Consider the following 17,862-nt stretch of genomic DNA (forward strand, 5'->3'; position numbering starts at 1 on the left):
ATAGATAGATATAGATAGATATAGATATATTTATCTGCCTGTCTGATATAATGTAAGTCTGCACTTTCACTTTTTGGAAACATAAAACAATAGTTATTGAGAATACATAGCATATGGTTATTAAATTTGAGTTACATGCACATACTTTTCTGTTGTGTATAAAAATTTAAAATTCAGTAGGTTAATCATATAAATCTTAATATTCACAACACCTCATCTTTGTTCTATGAAATAGGTTCTTTGTATTGCTCAACATTTATCTATTCTTTGAGTTCTCTAAATATTATTAGTGATTACAAATTAGTTATATATGAGGTATAGAAAGCACCATAGAAGGATATTTGAGTTGATACAAAAGGCACTTATATGATCAGCATTCATTTTTAAGAATTGGTTTTCCTTCATTGAATTACTGTAACATTGTTCAAGTGTTAATTTGACACTATTTCCCTGTCACCCCAAATTCCCTGTCATTTATTTCAGTCTTTGATTCCATCTGACTCTGATATCCCTTCTTTACTTCATTGTGTTCTACAGTTATTACCAAGTCTTATGAAAGACTAATGGTTACATGTTTTCAAAAGTAGCCCACAAAGTGTAATAGTCAAATTCTTCACATTGTATTGATATCTTTTCAAGCTATAGCTCCCACTACCGTTTCTCCCTTGTTTACGTCCCCTGCCCATCTTCCATTATGCCCACATGCAGGTGTGTTAAAATATGACATCCACTTGAATGCTTCCATTGTCTGTATATGCCTTTTCTACTGAATTGCTTTTCCTGTGCTGCCTTTCTCAAATGATCACCTTTCTATATTTGCCTTGAATTACTCTTTCATCCTGTGAGGATTTTTCATGAGCTGATGCCTCCGCTCTCCTTTTTGCCTATCAAAATTATTTCTGATTAACAAAAATTATATCAGGTGTAATTAGTTCATTTCAGTCATTATATAATTATTACATTGTATTGAAGTTGGTTGTAATTATGTAAATTACTGTGCTAAATATTATTTACCTAGTAAATAGTTATTAGCCCTGAAAACATCTTTTTTCTACATTGTTCAGTTCCTGGAATAGAACTTTTAAGTTTAGCTGGTTTAAATTACATAATCTATGTTTGCAATTGTGAGGGCATTTATTATCTAAATTTGTTCAGCATATTAGGAAAATACTAAAATAAATGTATATAACTTAGTACCCAAACTTAGGTAACCTTTTGTCTGGTTTAAAAGTCAACATTAACACACCCTTAGTAATATATATGAAACTACATGGAAAAATTGTGACTAAGTAGTACTTTACTTACATGCTTAGTTCAGAGGAAAGTGGAACAATGAAGAGGAATCTCCTTCATTTAGAACTCAAATTGGGTTTTGGTAAGTAGATAGGTGAGAGATGATTTGAATAGAAATACATTGGCTAGAATGTTGAAGGGAACTGCCTTAACACAAGGCTGGAAAGTTTATCTTCTGTCCTTTTAGTGACAACAAACAAAATGAAGTGGACTGATTTAGGAAAATTAATCTGGCAGGAGAAAAAAGAACAGATTGTAAAAGGGGAAAATAGGTGGCAAAAAACGTGGTTAGGAAACTCAATCTGAGTGTGAAATTGTTAGGGTCTGAAGTGAGTATTAATGGGGGAAAAATGATGATATGAAAAACAGGTTAAAAAAAGATTGAGTAACTTATGGAGAAGAGGATCCAAGGTCGAAGATGATTGCAAGGTTGAGAGTTTGAAAAGTGGGGAAACTATTTGCTTGTCAACATGGGAACCAGTTTTAGGGGAAAAAATAAAATGATTGTTTTAAACTGGAGTCCGTCAGAACACACAGGTAGAATTTCTAATGCACATTAGTAAACAGAGAGCTGGACATTAAATGACAGAGATTAGGAATCTATACCCAATATGGAGTTGGGCATATTCCTAGGAAGTTATTGTTGGAATGGGGTTAGTGCCCTGTTATTTCTTAAACACTCAGGGAAATTATGTTTAATGTCATTAATTTCAGGCTTTAAATACTCAGTGACCCTAATTTGTGTGATCCTTGTAAGGACAGTTTGTATCTTTTTAAACATTTATGTATATTATTTAGCATAGGTCACTAAGAATATATGGCTTTGGTAAATGTCATCAAAGCCCAAAGAATCATTCACCCAGAGCTTTATTTTTTTCACTAGGAAAATACTTGATTTCAGAAATGTGTTTTAGAAACTATAAGTGTATTCTTCCACTGAATTGTTTTCAAACTGAAATTACTCTCTTTTATGTGTGGTAGTTGGAGGAAATGTGGACTGGAAGCAGATAGCAAGTATTCAGGAATCCATTGGAGAAACCAGTTCTCAAAGTGTTGTTGTTGCTGTAGATAGGTAAGGAAATCATTTTATTCCATTTTCAGATTAATACTATATCAATTCTGTAGTATTTAGGTATAATTTTCTCAGTAGTAAAAAATGAAAAAATATTGCCAAAATTACTTACCTTAATATAATATATTGTTTTGTTGAGATAATTACCTATAATTTTGCTTTTTAGGTCATAGAATATAGGGAGGGGATAAATGAAAACATAAGTTACAGTAGATATTAGTGGACATTAGGGAAACTATAACCTTGATTTAAAAAAAAATGCACAATGTTTTTTCTTTATAAAAAGCATTCCCCTTACTATCCCTACTTGAAAATGGAGTGTAATTTGTCTCTGAGTCCATGATGTAGGACTACTTTAAAGTGGGTACAATGAAATGCTGGCAGTTATTAAATAAGTTTCTTTGTAAAGATGTTGAAATTTGTATATTATGTACATTGTTAGCTATTTTCTTTTTTTAGTATGTTTACTTAAAAGGAAAAATAATTCTATGGTTTAATTTTTCTGTATATTTCAGATTTTTTATATTACCTGTACACAGTGATAGTAGTATTCTTTGAAATTAACTGTTTCCTAGTGGATGTCCAAATAACTGAAACTGTTTACAACCCTGAAGTTAAACTTTTTTAAACCACTTATCAAAACTCAAAAATACAATAGAAATCATGATCTTTCCTTGGTACTTAGAGACTCATGCTGCTTTATTATTTTGCATTGCTTTAGATAAACCATTTCACTGTACTGTGTAGGCATAAATAGTGTGTTCACTGGCTATTAACGTTGGAAGTGGCCCGTGGAAATATTTCTTGTAAAGAACTCTTAATGCTTACTTCCTGTCCTTTATTTTCCATAAGGGACAGGAAATTACTTTTTCTTGTGAAGTTGAAGATTGTTTACTGTATAACCACATGCTGAACACCGTTTGAAGTACTTCTTTTTTTTCTTCCAATGCAGATTGAACTTTATTTCTTCTGTGAAGTGATACAATATTAATTCTTTATATATATATTTATATATAATAGTTTATTTTTACATCATTTTGTGCATTTTTCCATCTCATTTGTAATTCCTGTGGGTTTACCACCACCAAATCGCCCATGTACCATCACCATAGTCCAGTGCATTTCCCTCCCCCCTCTGTTTTTGATCCCATTCCTCACTCCACCCCCACAAAATATCTCTGGTATATAGCTGTTTATCATTATCATTATTTTCTCACCTGTTCCGTTATATTCCTGCTATGAGAGAAACCATCCAGTATTTTTCCTTTTCTTTCTGGCTTATTTCACTAAGCATGATCTTTTCCAGCTCCATCCATGTTGCTGCAAAAGACATGTTTCTTTTTTTGGTTGCTGAGTAATATTCCATTATGTATATGTACCACATCTTTTTAATCCAGTCATCCATTTTTGAGCATTTGGACTGTTTCTATGTCTTTCCAGTTGTGAATAAAGCAGCAATAAACATGGTGCAGGTATCTTTTTGAATCAGTATTTTTGTGTCTTTTGGGTAGATACCTAGGAGTGGAATGGCTGGATTGTAGGGAAGCTCCATGTTTAGCAGTTTGAGGAACCTCCAAACAGTTTTCCATAGTGGTTGTACTAGTTGGTATTTCACCAGCAGTGCAGAAGAGTTCCTTTTTCTCCACATCCTCGCCAGGATTTGTTGTTGCTAATTGTTTGAAGATGTGCTATTCTCACTGGGGTGAGGTGGTATCTCATTGTGATTTTAATTTGCATCTCTGTTATTACAAGTGATGCTGAACATTTTTTCATATGCTTGTTGGCCATCTGCATTTCCTCTTTGGATAAATATCTTTATAGCTCTTCTGCCCATTTGTTGATGGGGTTGTTTATTTTTGTTGAGTTTCATCAGTTCTCCATATATTTTTGTGATCAACCCTTTGTTGCTAGTTTTGTGTGAGAATATTTTTTTTCCCAATCAGTGGGATGTCTGTTTTTTGTGATGTCTCTTTTGCTGTATATAGAAGCTCTTTAACTTGATGTAGTCCCATGTATTTATCCTTGCCTTCACTATTGTTGCATTGGGTGCTCTGTCTTTAAAGGTGTCACTGACGTGTATGTCGTGTAGTGTTTGGCCCAACTTTGCTTCCAGGTGATTTTATGGTTTCCGTTCTTATGTCTAGGTCTTTAATCCACTTCGAGTTGATTTTTGTGTATGGAGTGAGGTAGTGATCTTTTTTTTTTTTTTTTGCATGTAGCTTCCTGGTTTTCCCAGCACCATTTGCTGAACAAACTTTCTTTGTTCCATTGTATCTTCTTTGCTCCTCTTTGCTCCTTTGTCAAAGATTAGCTATCCATAAACCTGTTGGTTTTCTATATGAATCCACTGGTCTGCCTGTTCCAGTACCATGCAGTTTTAATTATTATGACTTTGTAGGATAGCTTGAAGTTTGGGGTTGTAATGCCTCCATTCTCTTTCTTCCTGGTAATGAGAGTTTTGGCTGTTTGAGGTCTTTTTGTTGTTCCATATGCATCTCATTAATATTTTTTCAATTTCTTTGAAGAATGTCATTGAGACTTTTATTAGGATGGTGTTAAATCTGTATATCGCTTTAGGTAGGATGGCCATTTTGATGGTAATTCTCCCAATCCATGAGCAGGGAATGTCTTGCCATTTCATGGTGTCTTCTTGAATTTCTTTTAGTAGTGTTTTGTAATTTTCTTTATAGAGGTCTTTTACCTCCTTTGTTAGGTTGACTCCCAGGTATTTGATTCTTTTTGTTTTAATTGAAAAGGGGGTGGTTATTTTATTTCTGTTTCTTCTGATTGGTTGTTTGTGTATAGGAAGGCCTGTGATTTTTGTGTGTTGATTTTATATCCTGCTACCTTGCTAAACTGGTTGATGGTTTTGATTAGTTTCTCTGTGGAGTGTTTTGGGTTTCCATATAGATTAACATATTATATGCAAATAAGGACAGTTTTACTACTTCTTTCCCTATTAGGATTCTTGTATGTCTTTTTCCAGTCTTAATTACTCTGGCTAGAACTTCCAATGTTATGTTTAAAAGCAGTGGCGATAGTGGACACCCTTGTCTTGTTCCTGATCTCAAGGAAAAGGCTTTTAGCTTTTTTGTCATATATAGCTTTTATCATGTTGAGCTATGTTCCTTCTATTCCAAGGATTTCGAGGGCCTTAAACATAAATGGGTGTTGAACTTTGTCAAATGCCTTCTCGCATCTATTGATAGGATTATGTGGTTTTTATTTTTCTGTCAATTGATGTGATGGATTACATCAGTTGATTTTCTGATGTTAGTTTGGTGTTCTTCTTGCTTCTTGGATGTCTACTTCCATCTCTTTCATATTAGGGAAGTTCTCTTCCATTATCTCGATTCCTTGGCCTTTCTCTTCACCTTCTGGGATACCTATAACTCTGATATTTCCTAATGGTGTCAGATAGCTTGAAGTGTTTCTTCATTCCTTTTTCTTTTTTTTTTCTTTCTTTTTCTATTTGAATTCTCTTTATTTCTGCATCTTTGAGGGAGCTGATTTTGTTGTTCCATTTCATCTATTCTGTTTTTATTACTTTTCCCAGCATTCTGGTGGGCCTTTTCATCTCCTGCATTTCTTCTATTTTTTTTTTAGTGTCTCATTTTCTTTCTTCAGTTCATTGATTACTTGTCTCATATTATTTTTTCCTTTTTCATTTCTTTCATTCATTTTCTTGTTTGCATTCATCAACTCTTTGATGGCTTGCTTCATTTTTTTTCCTTCTCAACTTTTTTGTTTGTTTATCATGATGATTCTGAATTCTCTATCTTGTAGGCTGAGCAGTTCTTCTATTTCTTTGGTGGTTCTGCTGACTGATCTTTTTGTGGTGAATTTTACCCCTGTGGACTTGCGTGAATATTTGTTTGTCTTCTTTTCCCTGTTGTGTATTTTCTAATACTTAATATTTGTTGAGACACAGTGTTGCTATTATTGACTGACATTCTTTCTGGGATGGCAGAGGGACTTCCAGACACTTCAGTTGTGGAAGGTATTCTGAGCCTTGACTTGTTTCAAATCTCCTGTTTTTCCAGCCCCTACTGTGTGTAATTATGTCTGTGGTTACGGCCAGTGACAATCAGGGATCTCTTGTGGTGTTCACCTTCTTCTGGTAACTTTTTGAATCCTTTTCTCTGGAAGGTGCCTGTTAATCTTTGTAGCCTTCTGATGTCCTGGGTTCCCTCTATGCTTAGATGCAGTCTTGGGGGGCATTAGAAGTGTTGCAGCTGGGCCTGTGGTTGAGCCAGTCACTGGTTTTGCTTATTTTCTGAGCACTGTGAGCCTTGCAAGGCAGTGCCTTACTGGCTCACAATAAGGCACTGCTGTTTACTAAACAGCCAACTGCTGTTTAGTGACACATTGAGTCCTAATTCTGCACACCCACCGCCCCCCCCACCCTCCTCCCACCCCCAGTTGTGCAGGCTGTCAGTACTCCCTCAAGCCCTCCAGGACTCAGAGCATTCTTTCCCTACCACTTGGGGGAGTATTAATGGGCCTGTTTCTGATTCAGTCTAACCGATTTTCTTTTCCCCCTTTTATCTCAGGGGCTTTGTGAACTTGTTGGCCCCTCCTTAGTGACTAATTCTGGGAACAGTCCTCTAGGCCTATGCTGTAGGGGTGGGTGAAAGGGTTACAAGCCTTGCAGTTGCCCCAGTCACCAGATCACCAGATTTTCAAAGCCGAATGAACAGGAAGCCTCCTTCTGGGGCACTAGAACTTGGGCGCTCCCCCATCAGAGTTGCAGGGTTCTGCTTATCCTGTCTGTGGTGCTTCCAGATAGGAGTTTCCTTATCGGAACTCCCCAATTGCCGATTCTCCCTCAGTTATCTTCTAGTGAGTCCAGGATGTTCTCATTTGGATTGAAACTCGTAGCATGAAAGTCTATAGTCTGTTTTTATATATTCCTGTGTGAGCTTGGATGTAGTCGTTTTGGTGTCTTTACGCTGCTGCCCTCTTTCCCATTCCCAAGCTGATCTGTCAGCAGCTTTGCCTAGTGCCTAAGTGCTCTGACGACGGATCTGCAGTAATTCCTCAGCCTGGGCTTCACTCATGGAGCTGAGCCGTACCCCTTCACCTCCAGGTCTTTAGCGAGGGGCAAAGCATCTCCTGCAGCCCGCCAAACTTCCACGTGCCCAAGCACTCCTGGAAAGGAGTTCTCTTATCGGAAGTCCCCAATCGCTAAATCTCCCTCTGTTATCTTCCTTCTAGTGAGTTCAGGGTGTTCTCATTTGGGTTGAAGTCGTAGTATGGAAGTCTATAGTCCTTTTTTAGTCCTAAATTCTGCAGGAGCCTGGATGCAGTGATCTCAGCGTCTTTACTCTGCCACCATCTTCCGATTCTTTTCCACGTGAAGTACTTCTATATTCCTTCATATTACCCTTTAAAGTAGCCCATGAGATGAGTATTAGTATTGCCCTCAATTTGCAAGTGAGGAAACTGGACATAGAGCTACTAAATACCTTGCTCGTCCCCATAACTAGACAAAGTTTGTCTTGATTATCTTTATACCATTTCATAGATAATTTGAGGAGAGATGCCAGGATGTATACTCAGGTAGTATTTCTTCCAGTATATGCTCTTACCTCTGCCTTTCTGCTTCCATGTACAATTCAGAGCAAAGAGATGTCAATCCTTCTGCTATCAGGGTACCCTTCTCCAAAATGATTTTCTTGTTCTTTAGAAAAATCATCTTAACTGTCACAATGACAATCTATTCAGTTAAGAGTCAACCTTTTGTGTCCTGTTTGTTTTCACAGTATATGTTATCAAACCCAATTTTAATATATCCAGTTTTCTACTCTGCTATCGGAAGACAAGTTACCTATTTAAACAGAGCGTTTCTTCTAAAAATTTATGCTGTTACAGAGGAATCTAAGCATTTTGTTGTCTGATTCATCAACACAGATATGTCTATATTATAAATCTAATATTTAGCTTTTTACAACACCTCAACCTAAATTTTAGTTCAGAGTGAATGCTTTCTAAAGTTCTGTCTTTGACTTATTGTAACATTATGTTCTTGAGTGATACATTTTACTTTCTTACTAGATTTTTTTCTCTGAAATGTCTGAGTTTATTTTCATATGTATTGCTCTCACTCCCATCCATAACCTCACTCAGTGAGATAACCCTGGTGAGAATATTGTTCAACATCATTTGGTAAAGTTCTGTACTTGTTCAGCAAAAATAGTCATTTTCCTATCCCTAAGCTTATTGTTCTGACTAATCAGCTGGGATGAGTATAGGGACTAAACATGAAAAATTAAAATTTTCTTTACTTAATTTTTTTTAGCTTGTTTCCTGATTAATAGGAAAATACAATTTCATTACAAGTTTTAAGAGGTTAAAATTGTCATTTATATCAACTTTTTTATTATGTCTAAGAAAATTTATAATTTACAATAAATAGCCAGTTTTTATTCAAAATTTCCCCCATTGACCCTAGGGTCCTTAGTGTGTTTATTAATGTCCACTGGTTTTTGAAAGTGTTTTATGTTATTAATTTGTGCTATAAATGTATCCAAGTATTTGTTTTTGTTAATCTAATTTAGCTGCAATAATTTTCTCAGATTTCCTTCATTTTGTTGAAAATTGCTGTATAGCATCCTTTCTTATGGCTATCTAATTGTCTACAGTGTGGATATACCATTGATGGATATTTAGACTCCTTCCATGTCCAAGTTATTATAAGTAATACTGCTGTGAACTTTGTGGAACATACAGGTTTTTGAGTTGATGGTTGCCTTTTCTTTGACATATGACCATGAGGGCAGTTGCTGAGTTACACACTATTTCCATTTTTAATTTGTGACAATAAATCCAGATTGCTTTTCATAATGATTGCATCAGTTCATATTCTCACCAACAATGTGGTAGGGCTCATTTTTCTCTGCATCCTCTCTAACATTTGTTCGGTGTCTTTTAATATGTGCTATTTTCATGGTTATGAGATGGATCTCACTGTAGTTTTAATCTGCATCTCTCTTATTAGATGTAGTGGTAAACATAGTTTCATGTGTTTTTTGGCCTTTTGGATATACTCATGGATGAATTGTTCACATCTGCTGCCCATTTATTAATTGTTTTTTTTTAATTTGTTTTGTATGAGTTTGTTATATATCTTAGATATTAATCCCTTATCAATTAAGTATTATGTAAGTATTTTCTCCCATTCAGTAGCATGTCTGTTTAATCATGTTACATTTATTTTACTGTATGAAAGCTTTATGACTTGAGGTAATTTCAGTTGTTTACTTTTGTTTTAACTGTCTTGTCATAAGTCACCAAAAGTAATCTGTATCATTGATATCATGCAATGTATTTCCAGTGTTTTCTTCTATATATTTTATCACAGATTTATATCTAAATTTAATCTATTTGAAGTTTACTTTTGTGTATAGCATTAGTGAGTGATCTAACTTCAATGTGTTCATTTCCAGTTTTCCTAACACTATTTACTAAGGAGACTGTCTTCCTCATTATACTGTTGTAACTGTTTTATAGGTTTAACATATATTTTGACATAGATTTAGTCCTGGGTTTTCAATTTTGTTGGTTCATATATCTAATTTTTTTGTCAGTGCTATGTTATTTTTAGCATTATTGCTTTATAAAAAAAGTTTGAAGTCAAATATAACTTTAGGCAAGGTAGTAACTTTGATATTGAATCGCCATCAGTGAGCACTGGCTCTCTTTTCATCTCCTTGTCTCATTATGTAAGTCATTTTATAATATCTTGTAGTACTTGTTGTATAGGTCTTTAACTTCCTTGTTAGGCTGATTCCAGTGTGTTCTTTTTAAAATAACTGCGCAATTATTTTCTTAATTTCTTTTACGTCTTACTTGTTGTTTGTTAAAAAGGTATGAATTTTTATATAGACTTTGTAGCCTACAGCTTTGCTATGTTCATTTGTTTCTAATAATTTTTTGATGGAGACTTTAGGATCTTCTGTATTTGATAAAGCATCTACATATAGTGATAGTGTCACTTCTTTCTGAGTTGGATTGCTTTTTTTCGCCTCTATTTGGCTGATAGGTCTGGCTAAAACTTACTCTGCTCCTAAGAAAAACATGGACCTTGTTTTTTTTCCTGGTGTCATGAGAATGCAGGAGAAATTTGGAGCCTTAATCTGGGAGTAGTACCCTGTCCTTTAGGATTTGCTAGAAATACTAGAATTGTTAGGAATTGCTAACCTTGATTAAGTTCAAAAATGCAACTAAACTGCAGAAATAGACAATATCCAGGATTGATTTACTTCCAAATTTTAAAAATACATTATTGGCACCATAATTCTGCTACTCATTTTTGAAGATAGCAAATATAGCTATAGACTGATCCCATTTCACATTTTGAAACCACTGTGACACCTATTAGATAGCATATACAGCTCAGCCCCAACTGCATTTCCTCATATATATATATCTTAAAATTAAATCTAAAATCATACATATTATTGCTGATATTTTCACTGTGAAAATTATTACTGCAGACTACAGTAATTTAGTCTGCATGCTTGTTGCATATAGTTTACTGCTTGTTTGTTCCCAAAACTGCACATTTGTTAACTTTTTTTATTCATTGCTGCGTTACTATCATAGTGTGGATCAAACAAAGTTATCCATCAAATTTTTGTTCTACTCATGCTTTCAGGCTTATCTTCAGCTGTTAACACACAAGATTGTCATGACTCTTCTGACCCTTTTCATACAGGGAATATATGTATCAATTAGTCTATTTTATAGACTGATTTTATGAAATCTAGTTCTAAGTGCCTCTGCAAGCCACTGTGATCTACCATATGATTTATTTTTAAGTGAAGCAATACTTGAAATAAAGTAACCCCTCAAAGGCTACCAAAGTAAGTAGGAATTTGAATCCCCTTTCCCAAAATTCATGCTCTCTAACTTTTGTCATCACCATGAATATACAGAAAGATTAATTGTATGTAATCTATAGCAAAACTATCTGATTGCTAATGATACTGCTCTATCCTGTAGTTCACAGACTAAAGAAAATGTGTTGTTCCATTCCTTTGTAGCTATATATAATCTCCAATCTACTTCTGTTTTTTTTTTTTTTAATAGCATAGAGGAGCAACTTATTCCTTGATAACTGCTGACACAGTTACACTTGGAGAGTAACAGGCCAGATGTTCAAACAGCTCCCCCAAAATAGAGATTATCAAATTAGTGGTCCTGGATTTAAAAAAAGAGCAACTCTTATCTAGGATTAATTTAATTTTAAAAACAAATAGAGGGCCCTCCCTGGTGGCCCTTGGGTTAAAGCACAGCATTAAGAAGCTGAAGCCACTTCAGCATGAGTTTGATTCCCGCCTGCCCTAGAGGTGACCGACATAGTGCGGCAGACCTCCCCTGACCTGCCCACTGTGCTCCCCTCAGCAGTGTACTTCATCAGTCGGCCTGTTCTGCTCCATACTCTGTGTGGTGAATCCTCTCACAGTCCCTGCACCTCTGGCCTGTACCCCAGTTCTGTATGCATAAGTAAATAAATCTTGAAAAAAAAAAAAACAAATAGAAACTATGGGTTCACTTTTCAACTGGACAGTCAAAACTTGTGGTATAACTGTCAGGTAAAAACATACTCTAACTTGGTGATTGCAAGACATTTTTTTAAAAAGCATTTCATAGATAGGAAAGGAATAATAATAAAACAGCTTAGGAAATATACTAACAAGTAAAAATTTATAGTAAGGGAGGAATACATAGCTTTGGCTTAACTGAAAAAAACTAAGTGGAGAACGATCTACATACAAAAAAGGGCATTCTGGAAATCAAATGTGAAGATTTTAGATTAGAAATGTATGACTTAGATCTCCCCTATATCCTGAATAAAAGGGACATCCTGTAATATTTTTATTGATGGCTTAACACCTCACTTGGCCCTACTCCTTACAGTGACCTTTATTTAAATGAATCTGAAAAGCCAAAAAGAAAAATAGGATTTAAAAAAACCATACAATGTTTCCCTTTCTTAGCTACTTTAGATCCTCATTGCTAGACAATTCCTGAAGAAAATTTAAATACAAGTATATGAATTTGCTGAATCTAGTCCCCCAGTTAATGTCTAGGAGATAACCTGTCTTCCTTTGAATCTCATATAGTGTTATAAACCATGTCACTTCAACTAAAATGAAAATAGCTGCTTTTGTTTGAGCTAATAACATTGTTGAAAGTATCTAATATAGAAGGTTATCTAAAGCCTGTTTCAAAACAAGTGTAATATTAACATCTGGGTTGCGAGGAAAAAGGGGAGTCTAAAATTCACAAAAAGTACTGACATATCTAGAAACAATATGCTGCTAAATCCACACTTCTCCCTTCATCATTATAAATGTTGTCTGCCACTTGTCACACTTGAATGATGTCATCTGATAGTCACCAAATCCCAAAAATCAGCGGTGATCTTTTTCACATTTTATTCTCTTCATTGATCACTCATCTTTCTACTCTTATCAAAGGTTGTCCCCCTGTCAGGAGGTCAAGGGCAATTGGTGAGAGGCATATCAGGGAGGCTGGGCTTGCTCACTGTGCACCCATCCTCTTGTTCCTCCCTCTGCTCTGTGTGTTACTCCTCTACTTTTTGCTAATTGCATCTTTCTTCTGTTCCCCACCCCCTCAAAAAGTCTTGTTTCTTTTTTTCTTTTACTATAGCTCTCTTAAATTATAATATACTATTAATCAGTTTGTAATCTATGGTTGGTACAATTTTTTTTGGCAGTTGCTTTCCATGAAAATACCTCTGATTTGAGAACTCAGCTAATGGCATTTATAATTCATAATCTAATCATTTTCATATAAGAGTTTTGTATGCTTCTATTTTTTTAATTTCCGGATCCACTCTGACCACTGAATTAAATGAATCCTTAGTGTTTTTATTCCTCAGATTGATTGAGCAAATTTTTTAAATTGTTTTGTTTTATTACCAGATTAACATTGGGAATCTTAAGATGTTTCCTTACTAACATTAACAGGAACTCAGATTCTGAATTATCTTGTAAGTTTTTTTTTTAAAAAAGATTTATTTATTTATGCACACAAGAACTGAGGTGTACCTCGGGGTGGGGGAGGAGTGTGTATGTGTATGAGAGGATTCAGCAGAGACAGAGTGGGAAGCAGAACAGGCAAATCTACTGAAATATACCGCTGAGTGTAACAGTGGGCAAGACAAGAAAGGTCTGCTATGCCATATGGGTCACCTCCCTGGCCAAGGATCAACAAACTCATGCTGCAGTGGCTGTGAATAGCTTCATAGTGCTGCGCTTTAACCCTTTGCTCCACCAGGGAGGGCCCTCTTGTCAGTTTTGGTTTTTTTTTTTTTTTTTTTTAAGATTTATTTATTTATGCATACAGAACTGGGGTATAGGCCAGAGGTGAGGGGTGGTGAGAGGATTCACCAGAGACAGAGTGGGGAGCAGAACAGGCAGATCTACAAAGTACACTTCTGAGGGGAGCAGTGGGCGGGTCAGGAGAGGTCTGTCACGCCATGGGGATCAACTCTGGGGTGGAGATGGAACCCATGCTGAAGTGGCTTTAGCTTCTTAGTGCTGTGCTTTAACCTGCTGCACCACCAGAGAGAGCCCCCTCTTGTCAGTTGTCAATCCAGTTTTTCCAGTCTTGTTTTGTTAATTGTTGCCAGGATTTATAGATATAATATACCTTGAAAGGTAGTATGGTTATAAATACTATGAAATACTTAGAACACTGATTGTGGCAGTAGGATAAAACTGGCATACATTTTATTTTATTTTCAGTTTGATAGTTTTGAATCCCAGCAATATTTTTTTTAATAATACTTATTTTTACATGATTTTGTGCCTTTTCCCATCTCAGTTGTAATCCTCGTGGGCTTCCCATCACCAAATCACTCATCTGTCATTACCGTAGTCCAGTGCACTTCCACCCCCTATCCCCCACTGTGCCATTTTGATCCCATTCCCCACTCCACCCCCATAAAATATCTCTGGTATATAGCTGTTCATTATTATTATTTTCTCCCCGGTCCTTTATATGCCTGCTATGAGTGAGACCATCGGTGTTTATCCTTTTCTTTCTGGCTTTTTTCACTAAGCATGATCCCTTCCAGCTCCATCATGTTGCAACAAAAGACATGTGTTTATTTATTTTTGGTTGCTGAGTAATACCCATTGTGTATATGTACCACATCTTTTTAATCCAGTCATCTACTTTTGGGCATTTGGGTTGTGAATTCCAGCAATAATTTATTACATACTTTTCATTTTATTTTATATATATTTTATTCTTTTTTTTTTTTTTTAAATGTATGCTTTCCCTCAGGTATAAGCCCAATAAAATTCCCACCACCACTTCACCTGTGCACTATCACCATAGTCCCTGGTGCTCTTCCCTCCCTGTTTTGATCCCTCTGCCTTCCCCTCCTCTGCAGAATGTCTTTGATTTATAGTTGTCTGTTAATTTTGTTTTTTATTACATATATATATATTTCCTGATACCTTATTTGCTTCCCCTATTTTCCTCCTCTAAGTGAAACCATCTGATTTTCTTCTGGGTTACTTCACTGAGCATGATTTCTTCTAGCTCCATCCATGTCACTGCAAATGGCTTGAGTTTATCTTTTTTTGATTGCTGATTAGTATTCCATTGTGTATATATATCACATTTTCTTGATCCAGTCATCTATTCTTGGGCATTTGGTTGTTTCCATAGCTTACTATTGTAAATACAATAAACAAGATAAACATAAGGATAAGCATAAAGGTGTAGGTATCCTTTTGAATGAATGTTTTGTGTCCTTTTGGTAGATTACTAGCAGTTTAATGCTGGGTCATATGGAAGCTCCATTTTTAGTAGGTTGAGGAACTTCCACACAGATTTCCATAATGGTTAGACCAGTTTGTATTCCCATCAGCAATGTAGGAGAGTTCCTTTTTTTCTACATCCTCGCCAGCACTGGTTTACTATTTTACTTTTAATATGAGACATTCTCATTGTTATAAAGTGTTATCTCAGTGTGGTTTTGATTTCCATTTCCTTGATAACAAGTGATGTTGGACATTTTTCATAAACCTGTTGGCCATTTGCATTTCCTTTTTGTAAAAGTGTCTTTTTGCCCAATTTTTAACTGGGTTATATATTTTGTTTTTGTTGAGCCATCTTAACTCTTTATAGATCTTTGTGATCAGTCCTTTATCAGTAGTATTGTTTGCAAAACTCTCTGCCAATCACTAGGGTGTCTCTGTTTTCTTTAATGGCTCTTTTGCTTTAGTTTGATGTATTTCCAGCTTTTCATCTTTTCCGTCACTTTCTTTGCTTTGGGGATATGTCTTGTTTAGCTGAGTATGAGGCAGTGTTTAGAAATTGGTTGAGAAGATGGACAGAGGAGTCTGCCTGTCTTGACTTGAATAATGAGTTTTGGAAGTAAATAGTTATGTGACTGAGAAAGTTACTAAATATCTTTGTGCCTCAGTTTATATGTATAAAGTTAGGAGTGCAATTAATTTATACTGCACAGAGTATTTGTGATTATTAACTGAGTGTAGATGCATAAGCCCTTAGAGTAACCATATTAGTTAGCACTTACTGTAACTGCTGTTTCTATTTCTAAGTTTAGTATTTGACCTGTCCATTCCCTTAGGGCCTCCTTTTTATCATACACACCTTGTAGGGTACATTTTATTTGAGAAATGTTTCATCCTGTAAGTAATATCAAACTCGTGGTTATGCACTAAGACCATAGGTAATACTGGAGACTTTAAAAAAAAAACAAAACAACAACAACAAGGATTGATATGTGTGTGCTGAAATCTTTCATGAAACTTTGAAACATAGAAATGAGTTCAGTGGTAAAGGCTCCGCTAGGCTGGATGGCAGTGCTTAACTCTAAACTTTTAAAATCTTAAGAAAATTGGTTTATTCCTGACTTCCCTTAAAAAATATTATATGAAATGACCTATAATTTGACAAGTGAGTTTTCTAATCAAACCTACATTATTTGTAGAATTTTTAAAGAATTTCTTTAATGCTAGTAATTAGGAAAAATTGAAAAATCTGTTTTGTAGTGTGCCAATTATTAGCTTTAAAAATTTATTTTCTTCATAAGATACCTTCTATTATCTATAAATCTAGTAAAATCACAATGATATATTCTTACTCTAATATACTATGGACTGTAAAGAAGGAAGGGAGGAAGACACAAGCAATACCTGTTACTAAACTGTATGATAAAAATTATTATTTTGGCGACCTGACTTTTTGTTCCCTTAAAACAGGTGCAAGTAGCTTTAACCCCAGGTCACTTAACTTTTGAATTGATATGATAAAAATACAGCTTGATAAATTGTGATTTATGGTTTTTTCTTTAGAATATTTACAGGGTCTACAAGACTAGATGGAAATGCTATTGGTAAGTATATTTGTTTATTCTACTTACAAAGTGGTTTTTGGCTAAAAGTCTTAAAAGCTAAGTTGAAGAAATTTAAATCTCTTTATGTTTTAGTGGATTTTGTCCGTTGGCTCTGTGCTGTGTCTATGGATGAATTACTTTCCACTACACATCCAAGAATGTTTAGTTTACAAAAAATAGTAGAAATATCATACTACAATATGGGAAGAATAAGATTGCAGTGGTCTCGTATTTGGGAAGTTATTGGAGATCATTTTAATAAGGTATTTCAATAATTATGTGATTTCCTTATGCTTGTGATATCTTCCTTAGTTTAAAATTCAATCTGGCTAGTAATTTTTATTAAATCTTTGTTATATTTAGAAAACATTGAATCCTGTGTTTCTTCTTTGAAATAATTCTTACAGGTTTAAAATCTACTTTCTTGTTGAGAATAGTGTTTGTTTTAGTATCTTTTTGGAGAATCTTATAATTTATCTATCTATACTTTAATTATATAGTTTTCCTAAAATAAAGATGAAAAATTTAAGATGTTCACTGCTGATATTGAGCACCCTTTATTTTTGTTGTCATTTCAGGTTGGCTGTAATCCAAATGAAGATGTAGCTATTTTTGCAGTAGACTCCTTGAGGCAGTTGTCAATGAAGTTCTTAGAGAAAGGGGAGCTTGCTAACTTCAGATTCCAGAAGGATTTTTTAAGACCTTTTGAACATATAATGAAGCGAAATAGGTATTATATTTGTTGATTTGCAAAATATTTTTTAAAGCCATGTTTTCCACTTGAAAGGAAAAATGGAGTTTTACCTGTATGCATGTCCAAGCAATTATATTAATATTTTAGGTCTCCAACAATTCGAGATATGGTTGTACGATGTATAGCACAGATGGTTAATTCTCAAGCTGCTAACATTCGGTCCGGATGGAAGAATATTTTCTCTGTATTTCACCTAGCTGCATCTGATCAAGATGAAAGCATAGTGGAACTTGCATTCCAAACAACAGGGCACATTGTTAGTGAGTATCCTTTTAACTAGTTTAAGTTAAAACTTTAGTATGTTCAGAAGATAATTCAAGTCTAAGATATGGG

At 34.9% G+C, this 17,862-nt stretch overlaps 1 protein-coding gene across 1 annotated transcript in view; it reads left to right on the forward strand.

Moving 5' to 3' along the window:
• Positions 1-17,862, forward strand: part of ARFGEF1 (ADP-ribosylation factor guanine nucleotide-exchange factor 1 (brefeldin A-inhibited)) — a 124,941-nt gene that overhangs the window by 81,432 nt on the left and 25,647 nt on the right. The window contains exons 23-27 of the mRNA XM_004679818.2: positions 2,275-2,365; positions 16,735-16,775; positions 16,869-17,038; positions 17,354-17,505; positions 17,617-17,789. Coding sequence (XP_004679875.1) covers positions 2,275-2,365; positions 16,735-16,775; positions 16,869-17,038; positions 17,354-17,505; positions 17,617-17,789 — 627 coding nt within the window. The remainder of the gene's footprint in view (positions 1-2,274; positions 2,366-16,734; positions 16,776-16,868; positions 17,039-17,353; positions 17,506-17,616; positions 17,790-17,862) is intronic.

This window comes from Condylura cristata, unplaced genomic scaffold (genome assembly GCF_000260355.1).
Source record: "Condylura cristata isolate star-nosed mole 26May11 unplaced genomic scaffold, ConCri1.0 scaffold00009, whole genome shotgun sequence".
NCBI classification, from domain to species: Eukaryota; Metazoa; Chordata; class Mammalia; order Eulipotyphla; family Talpidae; genus Condylura; species Condylura cristata.